Source organism: Leptosomus discolor, chromosome 10, assembly GCF_034619465.1.
Source record: "Leptosomus discolor isolate bLepDis1 chromosome 10, bLepDis1.hap2, whole genome shotgun sequence".
In the NCBI taxonomy this organism is placed as follows: domain Eukaryota; kingdom Metazoa; phylum Chordata; class Aves; order Leptosomiformes; family Leptosomidae; genus Leptosomus; species Leptosomus discolor.
The window spans coordinates 2,846,836-2,871,166 of record NC_141400.1 but is presented as its reverse complement, the minus strand read 5'-3'; the positions used below and the strand labels follow the sequence as shown (position 1 = coordinate 2,871,166).

The following is a 24,331-nucleotide window of genomic DNA, read 5'->3' as shown; positions in this document are numbered from 1 at the left end:
ATTTGTCTTACTGTGATGTTATGCGACTTGTAACAATTCTCAAGGTTTTTCCAGAAAAATGTAATCGTTGCAATGTCATTTTCAAGAGTTAGTTTAAAATAATGAATCCTTGGGGCATCACGAAGACAAACTAACTCACTGTGCAAGGAGGAGGATACGGTTAGACAAAAATAAAGAAAACAAACAGGTCTGCTGAGTAAGCACTGCTCTGATTTTGAAGGTTACACGTGAACGGGGCACACACCGTGTTTTAACAGGAACAGACCTAACAGTCAGTTTAGACTTCAGTACAAAACAGCCGTGTTCAGCAACGTAAAATCAGCGCGCACAGAGCAAGGGACTGTCTGGCACATCTGCAACTCCGTAACCACACAACGCAGCCCTCTACATATCTTCCCAGCACAGAGCACATTACATGTCGAAGAGCAAGAGGAAGAATTTTCTAGACAGGGCACTGCAGCCCCCAAAGCAAACAGTGCAGAGGGTATGGCAATTAACCACCAGAACTGCAAACCCTCTATCAGCAGAGCAGTACACTGAGGTTCCTGTGTTTCCATTTTCATTTCACTGCACCATTTTGCTTTCAATAGCCGCTATCCAACTCCTGAGCTGAGATCAGCCTCCCTCCCCAGAGCGCTAGATGGGTGCGTTCACTATCCGCCCAGCATGTGTGCCGTAGTTCAGGGATTTATATTTCACACAGGGCTAGTTAGTCAAACCATTAGGCAACAGAAAAGCCTACAGCGCTAAGAAATGGCAAAACTGATAATTCCGTTTAACCCATATCAGGCTACTATGTTTCAAGGTTACTAATTAAATATAAAAATGAATGACTGCAAAGTTTGGAAGAAGTTAGAAGAAACTAGGAGTAAACACCAAAGTAGGTTACAGTTAAACCAGCAGACCCAGAAATTATTAAAAAAAGAGAGGAAAACACCCTGATGCCAACAGTATTTCTGCAAAATGTGGCAGAATGATAACTGCACTGACTTTCAGCTTCCAGCTCTCCCAGAGGTACAAGGATGCTGTCCTGTCCCTTCCATGTGAAAGGCATTTTTAATCAGCTGTGGTGTGGCAGAAGGAGCAGAGGCACACACCAAGCAAACCTTTTCAGATTACCTTAGTTCCCCTTTGTTTGAAGAAAACCACACTCCAGCTATGCCTGGGTTCCAAAAAAGCCAGTACTGTAAGATACCCTGATGACAGGCAAAGCTTCCAAAGTCTGTGCTTTTAAGGTGCAAAATTCTTTCCTCAAGCACCTGAAAGACTGCAGGTGAACGAGCAAATGAATGATACAGAGTTCATCAAATAAACTGTCTGTACAGCTAAAGGAACAGCTGTCCTTGGGCACAGTTTGGTCAAAACACCACTAGTTACCTCTAGTAAAGATGCAACGACAGGATAACGCTGAACAGGTACCCATCCTCTGCTCTTCTCATTCCAAAGTTGAGAAATGTAATTTTGCCTAACTGGCATAATTTAGTAAAGGAATCATCACAACCACCTTAGATGAAGGAAACTTCAACTCTTTTTGTCAAAGAGCACTAAGCAAACCATAACTCTGCACTTATTTCAACCACATACTTAAAGGAAGGTCATGGGACAAAGTAGCCACGCTGGCACTGAATGTATTGCGAACACCTGGCTTACAGGTTTGAGCCATTTGTGAACGTAAAGATGATGAACACGTCAGATGCGGAACAAAAAATTCTCAAGGGAGAAAGTGACAGGCAAACACAAGACGGTCAGGTGATACTCATGCACAAAATGTTCTGGACTTGATGATGTGAAAGGTCTTTTCCAACCGAAACGATTCTATGGTTTTAAAAGTTTATCTGTTACTGCCATCTCCTGGCAACGAACTAAATAATTATCCTCCCCTGAAAGACAAGACAAGAACTCTGAGGAGCTGCAACGTTACTAATAACCAACCTAACAAGAAGGCTACACTGCAAAGCACCCTTTGAACTCCACAAGTGCCTGGTTCTGCGCTTTGTGGTGGTTGTTCTTTCTGGGTTTCTCCCCCTATTCTACCAGACCTGTATCACCTTTCAGAAGACACTGAACAGGTCAGCTTGAGAGTGGACTCAAGTCCTCAGAGTCAGGACCAGTGCATCACTTGTTTTTCGATAGCAGGCAAGTGGGTTTGAACCCAGCACAAACACTTGAGGAGTTTCACATGCAGCATACTGCATATTCCGTTGTTAGAAATCCATGTTGCATTACAAATCCTTTGTGCAAGTAAGAACAAGTGGTTTCAGAAGAATCTGATTGAGATTATAACTTTTGAGACCACCAAAAAAAGTCTTTGGGTCACAATCATGACAGCAGACAGCACATACCAGGGCGTGCTTTCTGTGCTAACACCTTTTAGCATGAGGCAAACATAGGATTGTTGAAGTCCACGGTTTTACGACGTCCTATTTAGAAATGAACGTGATGTCTAAGTAATACAATGTGGGTATTCATCAACTTGCGTTCAACTGCTCTTAGGTTTCTTTCCTCGTGAAACACTTTCTCAAAAAGACAGCTCTCCACGTTAAACGCCGTTGCACTGACCTGATCAAGAACAACGACACACGACAAAGCAGGAACATTTTACAATTCTACCGTCTCTCGCACAACCGCATTCGAAAGAGCGGTAACAATCCTCTAAAAACAGTTGTGAAAACCTGGATCCAAAGCCACCTCTCATGCTTCAAGTCTGGAAATGCAACCTGGAAGACCAAGGTACCACCACCAATTCATCCAAAAGCTAAGCCTTTCTTGGAGAGATCAATGCTGCCATTTCTGGCTGTTGACAGGACGATTCAAAGCGAAGGCGAAGCGCTGGCAAACCGCTGCTGAAGCACCGGGAGTCATTAACGCCTTTTCCTCAGGCAACGAGAGGTACAAAACCACCGTGTCGCTGGAGAGCTGGCCCCAGCACCCCGAGCCAAAGGCTCTCCTCCACTTCAGAGAACGGTGCTCCAGCATGCAAACGGGACTGGGTATTCCAACGCGTTTGGTGCCCTTCTGGGGCATGTGCAGAACTCGCAAGTACCAGGCTAAGACCCAGGTCCTTCTCAAAACCCAATTTTCAAAAATCCTTTCACTGTAACATACACACCAAGCATCTAGAGATAGGCCTGGAGCACGGTTCCCAAGGAAAGCCACTCTCTAAATAAACTCAAAGTACAAGGAGACTCTTCCTTTCTAAGATGACTTCTGTTTTCTACAGGTTAGGAGTGTTCTCAGAAAGATTTAGCCTTGACTGCTGTCTGCAGAGGATGTTTTACGGAACTATCAGATCCAGTGTTTGGAGGGACAAAAACCAAGTAACAAGTGCTCAAGCTTGTTTTTACTCACTTCACCAACCCAAGGTTTTTTCAGACTCTTGCTGGTGGTGTAATCCTAGTACCAAACGCTCCTAAATGTTTACTTGAACTAACCCAAGGTTTTCAATAAAAGCTAACTGCCATCAGCTACCGCATCTCCGCAGCAGCGATCACACACACACACGTGCATCAGTTTGGGACTGTTCACTTTTACAACACACAGCCTGTTCATTCTGAAGCCGATATTTCATTGAGTTTTAAGGATCAACTGCAAATTACTAGACAGAAGCCCTTTATTAAGATGCGTAATTTTCACAATTTGGTGTCACAATGGTCACAGTTAAAAATGGGTTTTTAAGAAGTCAGAAACTCGGGTGTTTTCTGATGCTAAAATACAGCAATCTCATCCTCTACAAGTACACCGAGCCTTGAAAGTTGCATACTGAGCAAACACGCAAATGCTCTGCCACCAAGTCTACTCTGAAGACTTTCACTGCTTGCAAAAGTGCACATATTTGAATTGTTCACATTAAAAAAATGTTAAATAAAGTACTTAATATTTAAATTAACATAATAGGATCAGGTCCAAAGCACAGACGCTTAGCTAGGCCCGCTATAATTATTTCAGATGACACGCAGGCCTAAGTTTAGGACACATTAAGGCCTGAAATAGCTGCATATACCTATTTCACGTTAAAAAACAGTGACCATTTAGTTTTATAAACAGTTTCTAAAACAGGTACTAAACCCTATCAATTTTCTTCAGTAAAATGCATCTAGCATTTATTGGTACACTTCTCAAAGAAAAACATCACACCCAACTCTTATGCCTCTACAAGAGGTTTTGCAGTTTTATAGAAACGGTGAAAGATTACAGCTGCTGTTGCTTAGAGGTACCAGATGAAGGTCTGGTTGAATTTCAATAATAAATTAAAACAATTAAAATCCACAGCAATTGCAAAGCTCAATGTGTAAATATCACTTTGTCTGAAAATGGAACCCAAATGTGGGATGTCAAGTCTGTAAAACTGACTAACATCAGATATGAAACAGTCACTTAGATCATGCAACTGCACAGGCTTTTATTATTTAAGAAACAAATTCCAAAAGAAGCCTGGCAGAGTTTTACTTGCCTGACATGGCACACAGTTCTCTTACAGTTTTAACACACAAAACCAATATGGAAGGGACTTTTTTTGCTAATCAAGGGTGACAAGGCAGTGCTCAAGGGTCAAAGTTGTAATTTGTTTTTAGGAAAGGGCACAAGTCAGATGACACGATGCAAGGAATATTAAGATTAGCATCTTAAAGATAATTCAAAGAATAATCAAAAGCACAGAGGTGACATACGTTATCCTTGCAATTATGTTGTCCATTATACACCACTATCTTTTGAGAGGGTTTTTTTGACATGCTAGAGGAAACACTGTTGAGAGATGTGGAAAAACAATGAGTACAGGCTTCCGAGCCACTCCGGTCAATGGGACCTGGAATAGCTGAGACAGTATTAGTCATACTCCACGATGGTGATGAGCAGTAAAGAGCCCAACCACAGCCCAACTTGTAAGAACAAACCAAACATTTTGCCACCACTTACAGAAAAACACACCAGTATTATCACTTTTTTCTACCAAAGCCAAGAGAAGTCAGGTATCACAGACTTTTCCCATTTTTCCTGCATTCTCACAGGTGTAAAATCGGTAGGGACAGTAGCGAGCAAAAACCATCCCTGTTTAAAACAGGAATTTTACTTCTTTAAGACAAGTGAAACTATCTTTTAAAAGGTAGTACTATACTGTTACTTTTTAATGTGGTATTAGTCCAATGCAGCATTGATTTCCACCAGTCAGATTAAGTTCTTGAGTAAATTCATACAGATGTTCTTCACACACCACGTTACCTTGAAGAAAGGCTGAGTATGGGAACAGTTTCCAGTATTTAAATCTTAAAAAACCAAAAGTCATAAACATAAATATATATTTATACATATAAACATGGTGTAAATGGTGTGGGGGGAAAGGATGCTCCCTCCCTTTCATAGCCTTCTTTCACATTTTTACGCCTGTTTTTTAAGAAAACAGAGCACGTACGGAATTCCACGTCACTTCCTGGGTCCAATCCCATGTTCTTCATTCCGCTCCAACTACTAAGAAGTCCATTTCAACCACACTCAAGATCAGCCAAAATCTCCCCATCACCTCCAAAAGTCAAATTCCTCCAGGTTTTGTGAAAATGCAGCAGCACTACAGAGACCAGAAACACGTCCCATCCAAGCAGCACCCTGTCCCGGATACCAGGGAAGACCACCTAACCACACCAAGGGCTACAGGAGCTTCAGAGCTTGGAGTACAGCCAGCCTTTAAAGGAACTTTACTCCAGTAGTCCCTGTGCTCAAAAAGTTACCAGTTTCCAACCTCTTATGATTTGTATCACCTCCTCAGCCGCCCTCAGTGTTCACTGTTGTGTCCTGGCATTCTCGGGATAACATCCACAGACTACACACTGCAGGTGTGAACCTGTGCTGTTTTACTGACAGCAGCAGACAGAACAGTTTAACCACTTATTTCATACTTATTTCCCACTCTGGAAACGAAGTCCACACTTCTTCCTTTCAAAAAAATCAAATTAATCATTCCCAGCAGCAAAATTCCAGGCAACCAATTCCTTCCAGAAATTAATGGAAAAATATATACAACTTACCAGGAGATGGAAAGCTAGAGATTCTATATACCTCGTTATTACTGCTCCACATTTTTTGAAGCAACGCACATAGCAAGTTTAAGAACAGATTTCGTATTTGAACTACTGACACAGGTTTACATTGGTCAGTGGCAGAAGAGGTTCCGAGCAACGGAAGGAAGGAACTGTGGCTGGACTACACAAAAAAATCCACAAGTGCTTTAGCTCTTGAGTCAGTAACAAGACCAAACTGACCGGACAAACTAGCTACACTCATCTAAGCAGGCAGCGTTTTATTTCAGATTTAGGAAACTTAGAACAAAACTAAAATCTAATAAAGACTTCACAAATGAAATACCTCTACAGTCTTGTCTGCACCTGTGGGGTTCATATGGAAAAGGAATTTACACAAGAGCTTGCCGAGATAGAACTTCTGCAACAACTTGGTTCCTATTTAAACACAAACTATTCTTCAGGATATGCTTCTCAAACTACTTTTACACGGAACAACACTGGCATCCAGTGGCCAATTCAATTAATCACAGAAGTGAATGACTTCAGCTACCCTCCTGCCCTTCTTTTGGCTAAGAAGCATCACTTCATTTATGGGAGACAATCTAAATCTGGAGGACATTCTGAAAAGTTTGCATACAGCCAAAGGATTAAACAAAACAAAGCATTTATATGCACACCTCTTGTAACATCAGTATTAGTTTACCTGGTAACGCAGTGATGAAGTCCCGTTGTAACATGGGCTTCAAGTACGAGTTAATATGTCCATGCTGATAGTGACACATTCGTGAAATAAGGTGTTCCACAAATTCAACTTGATCTGATTCAGACCACTGGTCAAAATATTTAATACACAAGTCTTTTTCCTTTTCGTAGTTTCCTTCCGATGGTCTTTTTCTTGAGACAATCACAGATGAAGTTCCATTACTTATCTGTTTATAGAAAAGGAATATCAGTATTCAAATACAAACAGTAGGAATGACTTTGTAAGAACTGTCTCAAGGAAGAGTACTGAGATACAAAGAAATAACAAAACTAAATTTTAAAAACACATTCTTGAAGCTACAAGTTACGCCATATAAATCTCATCTTTCATAAACATCGATGAAAGGACTTTGCCCACAATTGTAAGTTACTTCTTACACTGAAAGACTTGAATTCCCTTACACCTCTTACCATGCAAACAGCAAAGAACTTAATTCTTTTTAGAAGAAACTTTCCAGATTAAACCAGCACATTGCAGCTGGCCTGTGCTGCACATTGCAGCCTGCCTCCACAAACGATCTACGCAGGTTCTAGCAGTTAAAACAACACACGTTCAGCGACAAAGTTGGGTATTAACACTCTAACACAGAAATTCAAGACCCTCGTGTCAGTGTTGAGCCACTTCTCCATAAAAGATAACTGAGCATTACGCAATGTCAAGGGCTTGTCTTGTTTTTGAAAATCAGCTCATGTCAACGTTTGGGACATCCACACAAAAACATCAATAAAATCCCGGGAGCTTTAGCTACAAATAAGGATGCTGCAAGAACACCACCCCAGGACTTACTGCTAATTAGTAAATAGAACCAAAGATTGATGCTGGGCTCTTCTGAGCCCTTCAGGAGACCAAGAGGGCTGCTGGGGAACAACTGTCAGCTCTCTGAAATATTCCCAAACTTCTTCAAAACGAATTGGTTGCAACTCCTTGTGAAGATATTGAATTTTTCCTTTTAAATAACAGTCACGTGCTCAGAAAGATTGGACTGTATTCCCAAATATCCTTTGATGCAGAACTGTCCTTTGAAGGTCAGCACAAACTATAAAATCTGAGAAGATCTAGTAATTTCTCAAGTATTATTCACCACTTGAAAATGAGCTAATTTTAGCACGATACAGTCAACTACACACAAGGATGATTATGCAGACGCAAGATTTGGTTGCTCAAAAGCAGGAACATATATAATGATGCCAACTCTCTATCTATCTTTCTATGTGAATGTTAGTCCTACCTGCCATAGGGTATTTTTCTTTGGAGACTCATCTTCATTCTGATCCTCCATTACTGACGTGTTCTAGGGAAAAAAAAAAAAAGAATTATAACTTCAATTTTTTATTCTACGGCAATTCCTTGCTCTACAAGCATTATGAAAAAGCAAATCAATTGAACAGATAAAATTCATTTTCCCAGTGAACGGAATTATTAAAGACTTCTGGCTACAAAACCTGGGTAGTATAAATAAATTCCCCTTTTAACTGACATGTTTATCAATTCCATTTACTGTAAAGATAACTCCCCAGCCCCTCTTCAATTTCCTTTGACAGGTTTTCATGCAGCCTTTCAATGCTTTTCTCACTGGGAAATAAATTCACTTTCATCCTACTCAAGCCGAAGTAATTAAACCTGTCAAAGTAATCAACTAGCACTTTCTGCCAAACTTAAATTGTATCTAGTTGAAAAAAAAAAATCACTATACACTACTTGCATGCAACACAGTATGATTTTTTTTTTTTTTCCCAGCTCTAGCTTACCACAAGGAGGAGGGACCGCTCCCTGCAGAATGCCTCTGTAATTCACTGCCACAGTCTGTGTCCTATAACCCTTGGCAGTCACCATCTTTCTTCACCCCGACTTAATTACAGTGCTCTCCCCACACCGTAACTGCTCCTCCCTACTGTTTTCTTCCCTTTTGTTCAAGATCAAGGGATGTGAGAATTTCTATAAACATTCAGCTGCAAATGTTCCTTTTGGAGCTTACCTCAGTTTTTCAAAATCTTTCACTCATTTTTTCCCTTTTTGTTTTTTAATTATCTGCTCCCCTTCGCTGTCCATACCACAATTACCATCTATTTCCACCGACTCACTGGTACCCCACGCCTAGGCAATTACTGCTCATTTAGCTTCCCACCAACCCTGTCCTGCCCAGCGTGGTGCCCAGGAGACACCAGCTAACTGGCAGAGAGCTATCATGAAAAACTGAATGTCTTAAAACATTGTCTGTATTTATTTCAGCCTTCTTCCCCTCTATCAGCTGTCTCAGCAGAAAGAGGAACAACACACTCAACACATGATGGAGTAAGTCACACAATCCCTTTATTCTTGCCATCACAGATGATGGATTAACCCCTTCACAACTACATCCCTCCCCATTCAAAACACAATTCCACCTCACAAGCATTCACCGCTTCATCTCCTCCTCTTTCTTGCATAAGGGATGTACCACACCAAAACCAGAAAACCTGAAAAACTAACAGTATTGCCTCTCCCTCTGGGCAAGCTTTCCCCCACGGCCTGACTACGCTGCTCTGGCTGAAGTTCACCTTGAACCGTTTTCTGCCTTGCAGTTAGGTGTGAAAAAACACGGATGAAAGATTGCATTGTAAAAACTACATCCACTGGGTGATGGAAAGACTCAAGTCTGTCTAGTTATGACACACATGACAACGACAAATACAAGCCCGGGAGACGGCTAGCGGGGAATCCACAAACGGACAAAGGCAGTAAAGATGTTGTGTTACTCCACAGATACATATAATTCAGTGTTTCTGGACATACATGGAACAGCAACACTGGAAAAGTAAACCACACTTGACACATTTCAAAATGACAGTCTCTTGAGGACCACTCCGGGTATTCATAACAACACGCTGTTCATAACCAGCACTATCACTGACGTGCAAACGATGCTTTCGCACCACAAAGGGCCACAAGAGGGAGCACAAATCAGCCGTAGACTTACTGGTACCCAACTGGCCCACACCAGTTAAAACTACCCTGGAAAGCAAGCATGACTCCAGGGAATTATGTAGAGGTTTTTTGAATTTGATTTTATTTTAACTTCGAAAGCGTAGAAATACTCATCACAGTGAATATATGTTGTTAAGAGTGTTTTCAATTAGTATGTCCTTAAATGAGTAAGGAACATCTCATCCCCTTTTGCAGTTGAAGGCTAAATAAATGCATCGATCCTGTGAGCTACGAGCACGGAACAGGAACTTTCACTGAAACATCAAACACGGATGGCTTGGGTCAGTATATTCAGCAGAAATGCCACTTTATACCAATCTAGCCCCAACCTAGCTTTCCTTCAGTAGGTCACGGCAAGACTCTGCCATTGCTTTCTTCTGCTCCTTTATTGGGAAACATCGAGATCATTGCTAACTTTCCCTGGGATGTAGGGTAATAACTATCTCCCAAATATTGTGCTTTTTCATTCTAGGAGCATTTATTAAGGCTACAGCAGAGCAGAGGTGTGACACAAAGCATGCAAGAACACAAACTTCAACAAAATGACCAAACTTCCACAGGAGGCCATTGACTGCAGAGCAAGTTTTTTGTCTTTGGTGCACACCTACTCAATTCTCTGTGCCTCTGTTGCTGCCTAGGCAAAAAAAAAAAGCCCTGGGTAGCGGGCTTTAGGGAGATGCCACATCCTTGGCATGTCCACTGATAGAAGGGAGGAGTAGGAGGACTGCATTTCTCCTGCCCCACTCGCCCCCCTTCCTTCAGAGAATATCTTAGCTAAGAGGACAGTGTCTTGGATCTGCAAATGAGCAGCCTGGCACAGGCAGTACTGCTGGTGAGAGATACTTCCACGTCCTCTCAACATCTGGGCCATGAATGTGAGGACAGACTACAGATTGATTTTTAGGCTGGAAATTTAACACTGCATTTATGTATTTAACCAGGAAGTAGGTAGCTGCGTTCACTTAATGGTACCCACTACTAAAGTGTTTGTTGTGTTTTCTCTTTTCCCATCCTAAACTCACTCCACATTGTCTTCTTACATTTTAGCACTTGAGGGTTTTAACCCTTCATTCTCTCCCCTTCTGCTCCCAAATATATAGCTTGTTTTCCCTATTATATCTTCTTTTCCTAATAAATTCACTCTAACTCTGTCTTAAACATTTAATTTTGGGGGTCATTCCCCAGATCACACACATTCCAACTCAGACTACAACGTCTCTCTAAAGCACTTAAGCCTACTAACTGAAGGCTAAAAGATGACGGGGTGGATCCTGTCCTGTTGTCTGGAAGAAGCAATTAGACAACTCTAATCTGTCCTGTACATCCACAGCACTTGGCAAAAGAATTTCGAAATGCCTAACAGCTGGCGTCACTAGTCCTTGCTCAGGAATGACTCCAGCTCTTGTGCAAGAAGAAAGATAGGCATCTACAAGCTCAACTCTTCCCTTCATCATGCTGTTCCCTTCTCTCAACCTGTACCTTGTTGTCTGCACCACCCACCCTCTACATAAAGCTACCGTGCTGGGGTGCCTCTGCAGGGGTGCTGTTTTGGCTGGAGCAGAGTTGATTTTCTTCACAGAAGCTCGTATGGGGCTGTGCTTTGGATTTCTGCTGGAAACGGTGCTGATAACACAGGGATGGTTCTGCTACTGCTGCGCAGTGCTTGCACAGAGTCAAGGCTTTTCTGCTCCTCACCCCACCAGTGAGCAGGCTGGGGGTGCACAAGCAGCTGGGAGGGGACACAGCCGGGATAGCTGACCCCAACTGACCAAAGCGATGCCCCATACTGTATGATGTCACGCTCAGCTTGTAAAGTTGGGGGAGGAAGAAGGAAAGGGGGGACATTCAGAGTGATGGTGCCTGTCTTCCCAAGTCACTGTTAGGTGTGATGCAGCCCTGCTGTCCCGGAGACGGCTGCCCGCCTGCCTGCCGAGGGGTAAGTGGTGAATGAACTCCTTGGTTTGCTCTGCTGCCGCACACGGCTTTTGCTTTACCGATTAAACTGTCTTTATCTAACGCACGAGTTTTCTCTCTTTTACCCTTCCAATACTCTCCCCCATTCCACCACGGAGAAGCGAGAGCGCCGCTGTGTGGGGCTTAGTGGCCTGCTGGGGTTAAACCACGGCGGCAGGTTTCTCAAGTAGCTTTGAAGTGGCATCAACGCAGACTTCATGTCCCTGCAGCTCTGCTGCTGAACAGCATCAACACCTGCTGCGACCCATGACCTCTCATTCCAGTTACTCTGGCAAGGCCGTGAGCCCCTGCAATACGACTGACCTGCTCTTGCAGACTCCAGAAGAACAGGCTTGATTTTTTTACCCCCACAACCACAAGAGCCTAGCAGCTTCTCACAGTGGAAACGCAGCTTTCTAAATACTGTCAATTAATCCTGTTTATACGTTCATTTTTTCCAAAATTCTTGTTAAGTTGCTCACAGCTCTTGCAAAAGTAGAATGATTATTTCCAACCAGCTGTCATTCCTTAATTAGTCAGCCTGGAATAAGCATTCTCCATCCCCTACATGGCAGCAACAGCAAAGTGATAACAATGGGTCTAAGCATAGATGTTTTTCCATTGCCTTATAGCTGTTATAACCCAAGTGACTTGAGAAAAGCCTCTGCCTTTATTTTCACTAATTGTAAAACCAGCAATGGCAGCAAAATTTACAAATTGCTCTACAAGCTTTAGAATTTTAAAAGCTTGCTTCCTGAAGACTTGCACCCCATACTCCTCACCTAGTTCTGCAGTAACTTCAAGCTTTCTTTAGCCTTTCTACTCCACAATACTGCAAGTCTTGGGGATTTCTGTGAGATGCAGAGGAACATGGCAAACAGGTTCAAAAGTTACTTGGGGAGAAAGAGGTACTGGCAAGCACAACTACCTAAAGCTCATTTCCTTTGGAGATTATGAAAAGCTTCCAAAACAAAATCAACCATGACTGATCCCCAACGGCAATAATTTTGTAGGTATTATAAAACTCCATAAATCACAATTTCAATAAAGATCCTTAGACACCTGGTAGCAACTAAAACTGGCGTCTCAGGCGTAATAGTTCCCCTTGTGTATGGCTGTATGACATCAGGTGCAAAAGCACCCAAGTTTTTCTGTAGATGAATGGCACTCGGCCTGCAAGGCTCATCTTGCTGATGAGATACAAGAAAAAAGGGTGCATCTTCTCACAGAAATCTATCAAAGCAGTATGGTCTAACCAGATTTCTACCAGACTTCTGCTAGCTATAGGCAGGTAACGCTTGGGTCTGCACCATACTTCAGGTCTTGGGAGTGCCTTTAGTCACTTAATTGACTCTGAAGAGAAACAGCACGGTGCAGCTTTGTTCTTTAACCCAGTTTTAGTTCCAGTATCGAGAGAGCAATTAGAGAAGCGATAGCAGTAATCCTGGGAACTGGGACAAGACACACAAGTAGCAGCAGTAGTATCTAACCAAGGCAGACATATTCTTTGATGAGAAACTTCCCTACCAAAGAATGGATTCACAGGATACAAAGGATGGATGGACAAAACTAGACAACAGCTGTGTTCCCTTGGAAAAAAAAAAAAAATAGCAGCCTTCGATTGTTGTATTTTTGGCTATAATGAAAAGGGAAAGTCACAGAAAACAAGAATTTCTATTTCCTGCTACCCTTGAGGCTACACCAGTAATTCTGATCTGAGTTACAGATCAAGCTGAGTCTTTAAAAATCTAATTGTTGACAAAATCCCACTCACTGGAAAAAGACAGCAGGAAATTTCAGTTAAAACTACAACATAAGCAAAACAGTTCAGCTAAACAGGCTCTGATCTCCTTTAACAAATCACATCTACATCTGACTTTAGAGCAGTTGAAGAAACAATAAAAAAATACTAATACATACTTGGACATCATGAAGTCAAACACAGCAGATTAAGCTCGAGCTCTGTATACTCAAATTGCCTTCTGAAACCAGCTCTGCCAGCACAAGGATTGATGAAGGCATTAATTACACATTTGCCCAGAGGAGAGGAATCCGCCATCCTAGGCGACAACTGGACCACATCAGTAAGGAAGAAAGCTGGGTAACCATCTTTACCATCTAAAACCGATGAGCATGTCTCCCTCATGGCTTCCTGCTTTTAATACAGCCAGAAAACCCCCAATGGTTTAAAGCGTCTTGAAATGAATCCAAGCCTCTCCTTAGGATGCAATGGTCACCATTTTCTAATCCAGGAACCTGTTCAACAGTGTTCATTAACAACATCTGGATACTTGATCGGGATAGGAGGGGATTTTCCTCTTTTAACCACTAAGAGACTCTTAGTAAAAATATACTGCAGCACAAACACTAAATGAAGCTGGAGAACCACTAACTTAAACTGCACAAGATGTGAATCAACACTTCTCACAGCAAGAACCAAACCCCTTACTTATCACACCCCTCTAAATCTGTATATACCAGTCTGCAAAGAAATGCAGAAACACTACAGTGCTTCCAAATGCCAGGTCAGAAACAGGTGGTCACTGACAGACTGTGCTCATCCTAACCACTGCAAAGACTCATCACTTCAAAAAATTTCTTCAGAACCATAGCCATAGGCTATATGCAGAGGAACGACATAAAAGATCCCCGTATCAAAGGACTAAGCATAAAAAGGTATGGGCAGGTATTCAAATCTGGTCAATAAAGACATTTGGCTTCAGAGAAGACAGCACCAGCAACAACATACCTCCAGCTACAGGTTTAACCTCACTCAGGTTGCCTATAGAAAATGGTTCCTTGCAATATTTCTCCATTAACTGTGTAACAAGATAAAATGTGTTTTTTTCGTTTAGTGAGATAATGAAGTCCTACCTTTAGGAAAAAATAAAAAATCCTTTGAGAAAAGTAGAAAAGAGAGCCCACAGTCAAATGATTTTACAAATGAAGAGTTTCTGAAAAGATTTGACGATAGCTAAACTCGATTCACTGTCCACAGTCACTATAAAGCACTGAAAACAAAGCTCTGAGGTTCATTCAAGTTAAACTTCATTTAATTTTAGATAGTTCTGCGAGGAGGAGGGAGTTGGACTCGACGATCCTTATAGACCTCTTCCAAATTCAGATATTCTACGATTCTAACTTGAAAGTTAACTCCGCTGACCATGGACACATCTATATTTGACATCTGTATTAGTAACTGCTTGTTTCAGCTTACATTAAACTATTTATGTAAGCATGAGGGATCTGCACAAGTTGAGCTCAATACGCTTCATTTCTTACCTAGCCAGCTACTCTCCCAGTTGCCAGGTTTTATTTTAGTGTAGTTATTGCTGGAAGCTCAAACAAAAATATACTTGAAATACTAAAAGAGTCTACCAAGATACAACAGCTGAAGGCAAAATTAGAAAAAAACCCTCATACTGAAAATAAGGTGTCATTTTTATTTGGCCTCTGACTAACCACCAAAGAGTTTACAGGACAACAGGGTAAATTCAGTACCAGCAGACAGTTACCCAGTTTGTGTTTCAAGTCCTAGAAGCACACACTGTAGTGTGGCCACAAGTTGCAGATGTGATGTTTTAAGAAGATACCTAATGCTTTTACATACCTGTTTGACACCTCTCAAGGGCCTATTTTCAAGGAAGTTTTGTCCAGAGCAGTAAATCTCCCCAAACCATCAGCCACCCGCTCCTGTCTCTGCTCAGATCAAGAAAATCTCAAGCCATTCTTCATCTAAATGTTCCAGAACAGTTGCTTTTGCAGGTCCAAAGGAATACAAGCAGGTACTGATCACCAGTTACTTTGTTTAATCACTAACGCCTTGATGACTGGCAATTAGTACCACTATTTTAACTTGGCTTCTAAAGTATCAGTCTTCACCTTAACCCCATTATGAAATTAATTTGCTGATCTTCCGTAAATATGTAACTGCCTATCGCTTAATATTCAGAGTCTCTGACCTACCATGAAGGTAATCGCAGAAGTCAGATCAGTGTGGGCCGTGTCCACAGAGGACTGAACTATGTAATTTCTTTTTAAGACGAAGCTATACAGGAAAATGATCAGCAGTTCAGAATCACTATTGGGATCCAATTCCACAAAACACTAAGGAAGGGCTCCGACTCCACCACAGAGCTTCTGGTGACGGCAGTTGTACGCACAAACTGCAGTCTGAAACTACCCAGCAGAGCAGTCAACTTGTTAATTCACACCCCAACCTGCAAAGCACAACTGCTGATGAAGTAAGAACCGTAACAGCAAAATCACTCTGCTGGCTTGCAAAACTTCAGAAATAGTGTAATACAGATTCTCATAAAGATTAATATATTTAAAAAAAAAAACCCTATTCACTGATTAAACTAGCAGTCAATTTAGGTTGTAATAAGAAACAAACAAATAAAAGAAGTGCTACTTTTGTCCCAGTTACCAGCTGTTTTCCAGCACATCTGTACCTCCACTCAGCAAACTGACATCACTATTAAAAAAATTATTATTGCAATCCCAAGCCTCATCCGGTGTTTTCAGAATCAGGTATAGTTTCTAAAATTAGATGGGGGGGGATGCTTTTCATCCGTCAGCCAATTCAAGTCCATGTTTGGGTTTGGGTTGGGTTTTTTTGTAAATATGTAATAGCTTATTACTTCTTCAAGGCAGGCTTACCTCAACAGGTACTGCCGGGTCACGTCTAACACATTCCTTGCGTAACTGTTGCAAAGACACCCTAACGCTCGTTTCATTTTCTGAGTGTCTGGAGCAAAAAGTCAGTAATCAAAACCTGCCTGTATCCATCCTATATTAACATGTTGTATTTACAAGGACAATGAGTACTGAATTGTGTAATTCTAGCAATTTGATGACTCATCCCTGCACCATTCCCAGCACCGAACCATGAAGGCTTGCAAAACTTGCATATCATGCAAACTATTTTGCTGAATATAAATAGTTCAGCCCCAAATATATATATAAGTATATAATCACTTTCTCTACACCTGCCCCTCAAAACCAAAAGTACCAGTTTTACGCAGAACTGGCTTCAAAAAAAAATACAAATGCAGTTTTAAATTCAGACAGGCAAGGTTGGGGGCTACATTAAGTCTTGCTGTAACATCTTCCACAGTGCCTACTTGCTCAGTTCAAGCTGTTAATTGAAAATATTTAAATCAATAATAATAATAATAATAAAATCCTCGGTTGTGAAAGAGTATCCAGCAGTAAGGAGCAGACAGCAAGTCTTACTGCAATGCTCCACCCGAAGCTTACTGGTCATGTTTTACTTCACATGAAAACTGGCTTTATTCTGCAGCCCTTTCCCAGCCCAGCAAGAGGCTTAATTACACCTTCAGCTCACAAGGGTTGTGTGTTCTTCAGCTGACTCGGTTCACGCCTTGAACTATACGGTCACTCAGCCTTTCTTGGCAGATCCTGTATGTGTGCAGCACATCAGCAAGCCACGTTGTTGCCCAAAGCAGAGAAGTCTCAATACTTAAATAGTAGATTAAAGCAGTCCTCAGGCTTATCATTGATATGGCTGCAAGCCGCTGCAGTCACTTTCCTAAAGCACTTCTGAACTAACTTTCACAACTCTACAGAGTGCAAATACCCTAAAAGATAAACTCTTTCCACCCGGGAATAATTATTTTAACAGTAAAATGCTTACATCAGAAACACAGCTATGGCAAACTGGCTGCAGAAAGGTACAGAGACACTAAGAGCAAGGTACTGGCTTTCTTCCTTTTTTATTTTGGATTAAGAGAAGTTACCTCAAGTTCTCAGCTACAATGACTATCATTGGTTTTGCACTAGCAATACTGATAATGGTTCATCTAATTCATTTTCCAAACAAACCTATTTAGGTAGAACCTACTTGCACTTCTAACCTTAATCCATCCTGAGGTAAAACAGTTCTTCCTCTGTACGTTTAAGACTGAAGGGAAACTTCTAATCGTGTTACCTATACGGTGAACTCCTTGAAACTACCGAAGTAAATGCAACACATTTTCAGAGCTTCCACTGCATCATGGACACCTGTCCCACGCTACATATTTGTTCAGACCATTTGCATCTACAACTATACCAAAAACTACCCTACATCACTGGATTTTGTTACGCAGTTAGGAGGACTAGGTGTGTCAAGCTTTTTTTTTTTTGGTACAATGGAAACGTTAAGTGGTACTTACTACCTTAGAAACTGTCTCAATACCTTCTAAAGAGCTCCTTTAGCTTTTATTTCCCATACCAAAAAAAAACAATATCACAAATGAAAACTTGGGCGGAAAATACTGGCTCAAGATTATAGTAACTTTTCTTCCTTCCAAGCAGATGCAAAGAAACCTCTTCAGATTCACTCATTATTCATTTCTAGGACTTGTAAAAGGAAAACAAACTATTTAGAAAGTGGCATTTCACTGCTGACTGCTCAAATTCCTACATCCATCAGAACCACTTTAACAAAGGAATTTAGGCACACAGACAGCAGCTGACTTCAAGGACTCCACAAGCAGCCAAGGCACCGGGAGCTAACTCTGCAGCCCTACGACGCACTCCTGCATTGGCACTGGCGTCCCAGCACCCCGAACCAGCCCACGTGCACCTCCCACCAGTCCCGCCGTCCACATGGAATATCGTCTCCCAAAGTGGGTTTGCACTGTGTGGACACCTGGAGTCAGGTGCAAGGCAAAATTCAAATTACACTTCCCGCTGTACAACGCTGTGTGCAAAAGCTCCAAGTTGTACATTTTTCCCTGCATTATGCTCATAGGTAAACAAGGCAGAAACCACATCGCTCTCCCCTACACAATTAATAAGCCTGTTAACAGTATTTCAGATTAAAGGTAGGATAAGTAACACCTCAGAAGCAAATTTCAGGCTAAGCTAGTAATTAGATGACTTCAGATTCATCAAAAATAAATTAGCCTACATTAACAGTAACTACATTTGCAACTGGGCTGCCTGGTGCAAAGTTAAAATACTTCAAGGGTTATTCCTAGATTCCCAGAGGGAATTTAGGTTCAGATCTTTGCTGCTGGTTCCATGAGAAAACAGCTCTGGCCAAATTTAGTTACCTCAACACGCCAGCTAGAAGACAGGCACAACCCTCCACACAAAGGTGTCTGGAAAGCTGTATGAAGGACGGGACATCGACAGGGGTCAGAAATACAGACCCTGCGGCCAGTTAAAGATCCAGATCATCACACCATTTTCTCAAAACCTGAATAATTTTTTCCTCACACCCACTGCTCAACACATGCACTGGTGCTTACTACCCTTCTCCTCCCCTAAGCTCTAGAAAAGATCTGCAGCCCTTAAACCCTCGAGCCAAACAGTAAATCAGATCAGAAGGAAGAGAAGCAGCGGACGCGTGCTTCCAGCTTGAGAGAAGTGGCTGAGCAACAAACACAAACACCACGCAAAGCACACAAGAATAATTTTAAAATAACCAACTCCAAACAACTACAAGCCCACAGCCACAAATTCACTGGCACTAAATACTAATACACTAAGACTGGAGAACCAAAAGAAGCTATAAGCTTCACTTAAACATTCAATACTTTCCTCCAAGCATGCCTATGTATCTTCTCTAATTTTTCTAAGACCAGATTCTGGCACTTCTTCCTCTACATCCGTTCCTGCTTTCCCTAGCCACTAGAACTACATCAGAATTTATCCTCATTCTCTGGTTTTTGCTCTTCATCAAGGATCAGCAAAGCTTTCGGCAGATTTTTAAGAGGTTTCTACACAAACTTATTCTGTAAGTTATGAAAAGGTTACTCAAGAACACTGAGGAGTCCCAATTAATAAAATCGTAGTAACCCTCAATCATGTGTCTTTTACAAAATAGAAAAGAAATATAGAAAAAGTAGCCACCATAAAGAAATATTCAATAAAACTAAAGCCTAAAATCAGTCAGCTACTCCAAGAAAGAAATCCATGCTGTTACAGGTCCAGTTTTTCCCTCCAAAGATGTACGGCAACATATTCCAGACTTGGCAGCTCATGAAACCGTATCAATCCATTGTTAACTATTCAGGAAATCCTAATCACTCATTAATTGTCTGAAACACAATCTTTTGCCTATACACAATTTCAGTGTGTTTTTGTAACTGTTGATATCCAAGCAACCAAAAACCTGGAGAAACCTTATCTCAAAAAAGGCTGCAGACGAACTTCAGCTAAGGAAAGAAGCCTTCAGTAATACAAGATGTAAAAAAATACCCAAATCATTTTTTCAAATATCCACTCAGCCTTGCCTGGGGTTAGCCAGACATTCTGCATTCGAGTGCTGATTTTATCTAGGTATTAAAAGGACTGTGCAATTGCATAATTTAGATTTCACATGATTTATATAATGGATGTCTAAATGCTCCTGACCCATAAGGCCAGCATCACTTCTCCCCCTACAACTTCAAGATACAGTTGATTAATACATCTTTACAAGCCTCTATAAAAAAGGATTTGAGAATGGGAGGAACAGTTGCCCAATGTCTCAGGTTCCTCTTTTTGGAAGATTATTTTTAATCTATATGACATCGGTGACTGACTTCACGTTACAGCACCCCATCTCGTCGGGGCGCAAATGGAAGAAGGCAAGCTGCTGCAGGGGGCAGCAGATCAAAAAGGCAGGGGACAGCTGAAACCAACATCTTGTCCAACGAAGCCTTGAACCCAAAGCTGCGACCACCACAGCGCACCAACAACCACCTCCTTACTTCCTGACGCCAGCTGGGTTTGATGTCACTTCTACAGAGATCTGCTCTATGTTTCTTTTACTGCTGAACCCAAGGACAGCATTACACAAAGTGCCAGCTATGGTTTCTGTGGCCTGATCCGGAATCTGAAAGGGCTTTTGCTTCCGACAAACTGCACTGAAGGATAACTTTGAAGTTAGCAGGGCTCAAAAAGAATTTACTAGCTACTGCAGGACAATATAAAAGTCTCTACAGCAAAGCGATGACAATCAGCAAGTAATTACAGCAGCACACATCCTGCATTCTTACTGTTCAGGTACTGAATTCAAAGGCATTCGGCCTAATTCTTATCGCTTTTCCCAAAACATGTACCTACGTATAAGCTTGAGACTTTCAGATTACATCTGCTCTAACCACCTGAGTACACGTATACAGAACTGTATGTGGATTCCTGTAACATTATGGTAAATATTTTTCCAGTACTATACACCTTGAATAAATTCTCTAGTTCAACTATTTTCAAAAGCAGACAAAAGTACATTTTCAAAACTCAAGCGTGCTTTCTAAGTCTGCAATCATATACACAACTAAAGATATCTTCATTTGAGCCTTAAGTGATTTTTCAAGTGGGGCATTTAATTATTAGCTACTGAATAACTCAGAACTTTAAAGTCCACTTTTATTCATTATGGGTTGGGGGGGGGTGGGGTTTTGGGGGGATTTTTTTTTTGTATTTCCATCAAATTTAAACTCTAATGGCCCTAATCTATTTAGTACGATGATGTTCAACATTTATCAGTTACAACACGCACGGAAAAACAGTTAAAGCACCCATAGATATGCCAAAAGATGTTTGCATTCATACACTTACAGTAAATATTTAGCCATTTATTTATTAAAAAATAATATAAAAAAGTAGAACACATAAAAAAACAGGTTTTTGAAATGTAGTTTGGGTCATCCCTCAAGTAGTTTAGAAATGTAGTTTGGATCATCCCTAAAGCTTGGCTTAATAATTGCATCAAAAATTGTGTGCAAACTTGAGAAACGCAAAAAAAAAATAATTAAAAAGCAAAGAGTTCAGCTTCAAGAACTGAGAGTTTCTAAAAACGCCAATGCAATGCCACTGAACAGAATTCAGTACTCACAAAGTAGGTGAAAAGGCTGGGATGAAGACGACATACTATTTCTCCAGGGCAACAAAGTCAACTCTGAATTATCACTAAAATCCACTTGTCTGAAGCACTGGGAGATGATCCTGTGCCACAAAACAACGCCTCTCCGTAGCAGGGCTTTGCAAACACGACTATTTTGCCATAGAAACATTATGCAAAGTAGTAAAGGGCTTTGGTTATAGTTCCTTCTTTCTCTGCTGCACCACTTCTTCCATACTTGACAGATGCCTATTGGTAAAATTTACTCAATCCTGCCGCTGGGTTTGTAGACAACTGTCCTACCCTTGACTCCGACACCTCCTTGGATTTATTTGGATTCTACCACCATTTCAAAGGATCTCAAAAACCAAACCACATACGTGAAGACTCCCGTATGCCACAGCCTTGAAGATCTTCAGTACAACTCATCGGATGCAAATAAAGGAGGCCCAGGGAAGCCCTGCCTGCTGAGCACCCCAGGAACTTTTCACACTGAAAGAATAAATGTCCTTATGAGGATGACAGAGTGGAACCATCAACACTGGCACAATCAGTACTAACACTGGTATCACAACTGCTGCATAGTTCCCCACAAGCAAGGGATCTGATCCTCCTGCCGGTGACGTTTCTGATAAGAAGTTTGACAGTGTTGTGTGAAGACACTGCACAAATGGAATTTCAACCTTAGTGGAAATATTTTATGTTTCTGTTTCCTTATAAGTTCTTCCATGGGAAATAGACCAAACACCTGCAAGGAAGAGGACTTCACCAACTATACCTGCAATAGACCGCCTTGCATTTCCTTCTCCTCTCCTAAGAAAGATTTCACTCCCTCCCACCATAAGCACAGCACTACTAGAAGGGAGGCAGAGAGCAAGGCACATCACCTAGCAAATTTCTTAGCACCATAACAGGATCAGACAGTGAAAAAATCCTCTTTTTCAAAGGAGGTTTAGAGAGCATAAACACGAAGGTGTGGTTAACAATATCCTCCACTCAAAGATGTAGTCTTCTGCAGATCCATCCTCAGAGGTATCAGGACTGACAGCTCCTGCCCTCTACTTGAGAAACAGATTAAGCTTAGTGTGATCGTGTTAGCTTTTCGGAGGAACATAAATTTATGTTTGAAATTACGCTCATCTGTTGCAGCTATAAGCAACGCCTCTGGATTTACTGAGGCAAGGTCTAGTACCTTGTGTTGACACACTAATCCAACAGGAAGAAACATACTTGCCTCCTTAGGGACATATCTTTCCCAGTCTGAGAGACAACAGACTGCAATCTCTAAATGGGACAAGAGAGAACCACTAGCAAAAGGCAGGCTAGCAAGTCACCCAAAGGAATAAGGACTAGATCTCTAAGCTCACGTTACTTTTTCCACGTTCAGAAGTCCTTTCTGCAGCAGACAGCACTTTATTGAAATATCTCAAGAGGGAGTCATATCACCACTTCCTCCTAATCTCTATCATAAAGATTATTAAGTAAAATGCTGACTTTTGGATACCGGCAACTTCTGAAGAAAAGACAAAGGTGAGAGAGCTGCCCACCAACTAACAGCCACAGGTGAAAACTTGAAAAGCTGTTTAGAAAGAGAACCAGGCTCCCGAAAGGAGTCACTACTCTCCTGTTCAAGCAAGCTGGCAGCTTGAGGATGAAGTGTACGACCCTTAACGCTCTCTAAAAACTGCTGAAAACAACAAAGTTTAAAAAAAGCACTCGCACGTATTAAGCTATTTATACCAGCGAAACCCTTTAGCCACAAGCAGAGAGGTTTGTGGTCAGCAGCACTCGGACAGCCCTGCCCTGGAGAGGTCGCAGCAGACGACCCCAACCTGCAAAGCGGTTTCGCAGTCGCTGTTTGCTGCGTGCTCACCGCCGACCAGAAGGAATACAGCCGGACCAGTCTGGCAGAAGCCACAGTCAGCTACAAGTGACTGATGTACATCGTGTCTGGGGAAAATCAGGAACCAAAACTTACAGATATTTACTCCATTTGCTAGTCTTCTGACATCAGGGAACACACTTCTGCTCCTCAGCTACGGAAACTAAAGAGGAAGAGCTCTGGTTGGTAGCTCAATACTAGCTCACTGGCCGAAGTTTAAAAGTAAACTAGTAACCACTCTCTTCTACTTAAAAATAAACAATATGAGTTGACCCAATAAAGAAAAGGTCTCTCTTCTTGTCCCTAAGAATGAACAGGCTTAGTTAATAATTAAAGTCATAAAACTGAAAGCACTCAGATTCACAAAGGATGACTGAAAAAAAGTGCTTATCATAACACTTTCCTTCAGATAATAAACCACACTTAGGAAAAAAACAACAACCCAATCCCTGCACTTCACCTTTACTTATCCTGTTGGTGTCTACACCCAGGAACAAGCCACGGCCACACCACCAGGAAGCACCACCACAAGCTGCTGTCACCACAGGAGACTGCAGCCAGAGCCGTACCCGGCTCTCACGAGACCGCATCCAGAGCGCCGGCCCCAGCTCTGGGCACTCCATTACAAGAAATGCACTGGGATACTCAAGTGTGGTCTGGCAGAGACCACCAGGATGGCTGAGCACTGGAGCACAGGGCAAAAAGGGGTGGGGGGGGGTGAAGAGGGTAAAATCTAATGTTACCCTTTGCAAAATACTGGCAATACATGCAACACACCAAACAGCTGTCGCATCAGCCCTCAGGGTCTGCAATACACACACACACTAAGAATGAAAAAACAAACAAACAAACAAAAATACATTATCAGAAACTGCTGAAAACAAAATCCAAACTGCTATCAATTTTGAGAGGAGACT

The 24,331-nt window shown here is 41.7% G+C and overlaps 1 protein-coding gene across 2 annotated transcripts in view; it reads right to left on the bottom strand.

Moving 5' to 3' along the window:
• The window catches only part of FBXW11 (F-box and WD repeat domain containing 11), a 74,662-nt gene that overhangs the window by 26,552 nt on the left and 23,779 nt on the right, over positions 1-24,331 (bottom strand). For both annotated transcript variants that reach the window (XM_086471244.1, XM_086471245.1), the window contains 2 exons: positions 8,003-8,065; positions 6,715-6,940 (listed from right to left, as the gene is read on the bottom strand). In XM_086471244.1, coding sequence (XP_086327370.1) covers positions 6,715-6,940; positions 8,003-8,065 — 289 coding nt within the window. The remainder of the gene's footprint in view (positions 1-6,714; positions 6,941-8,002; positions 8,066-24,331) is intronic.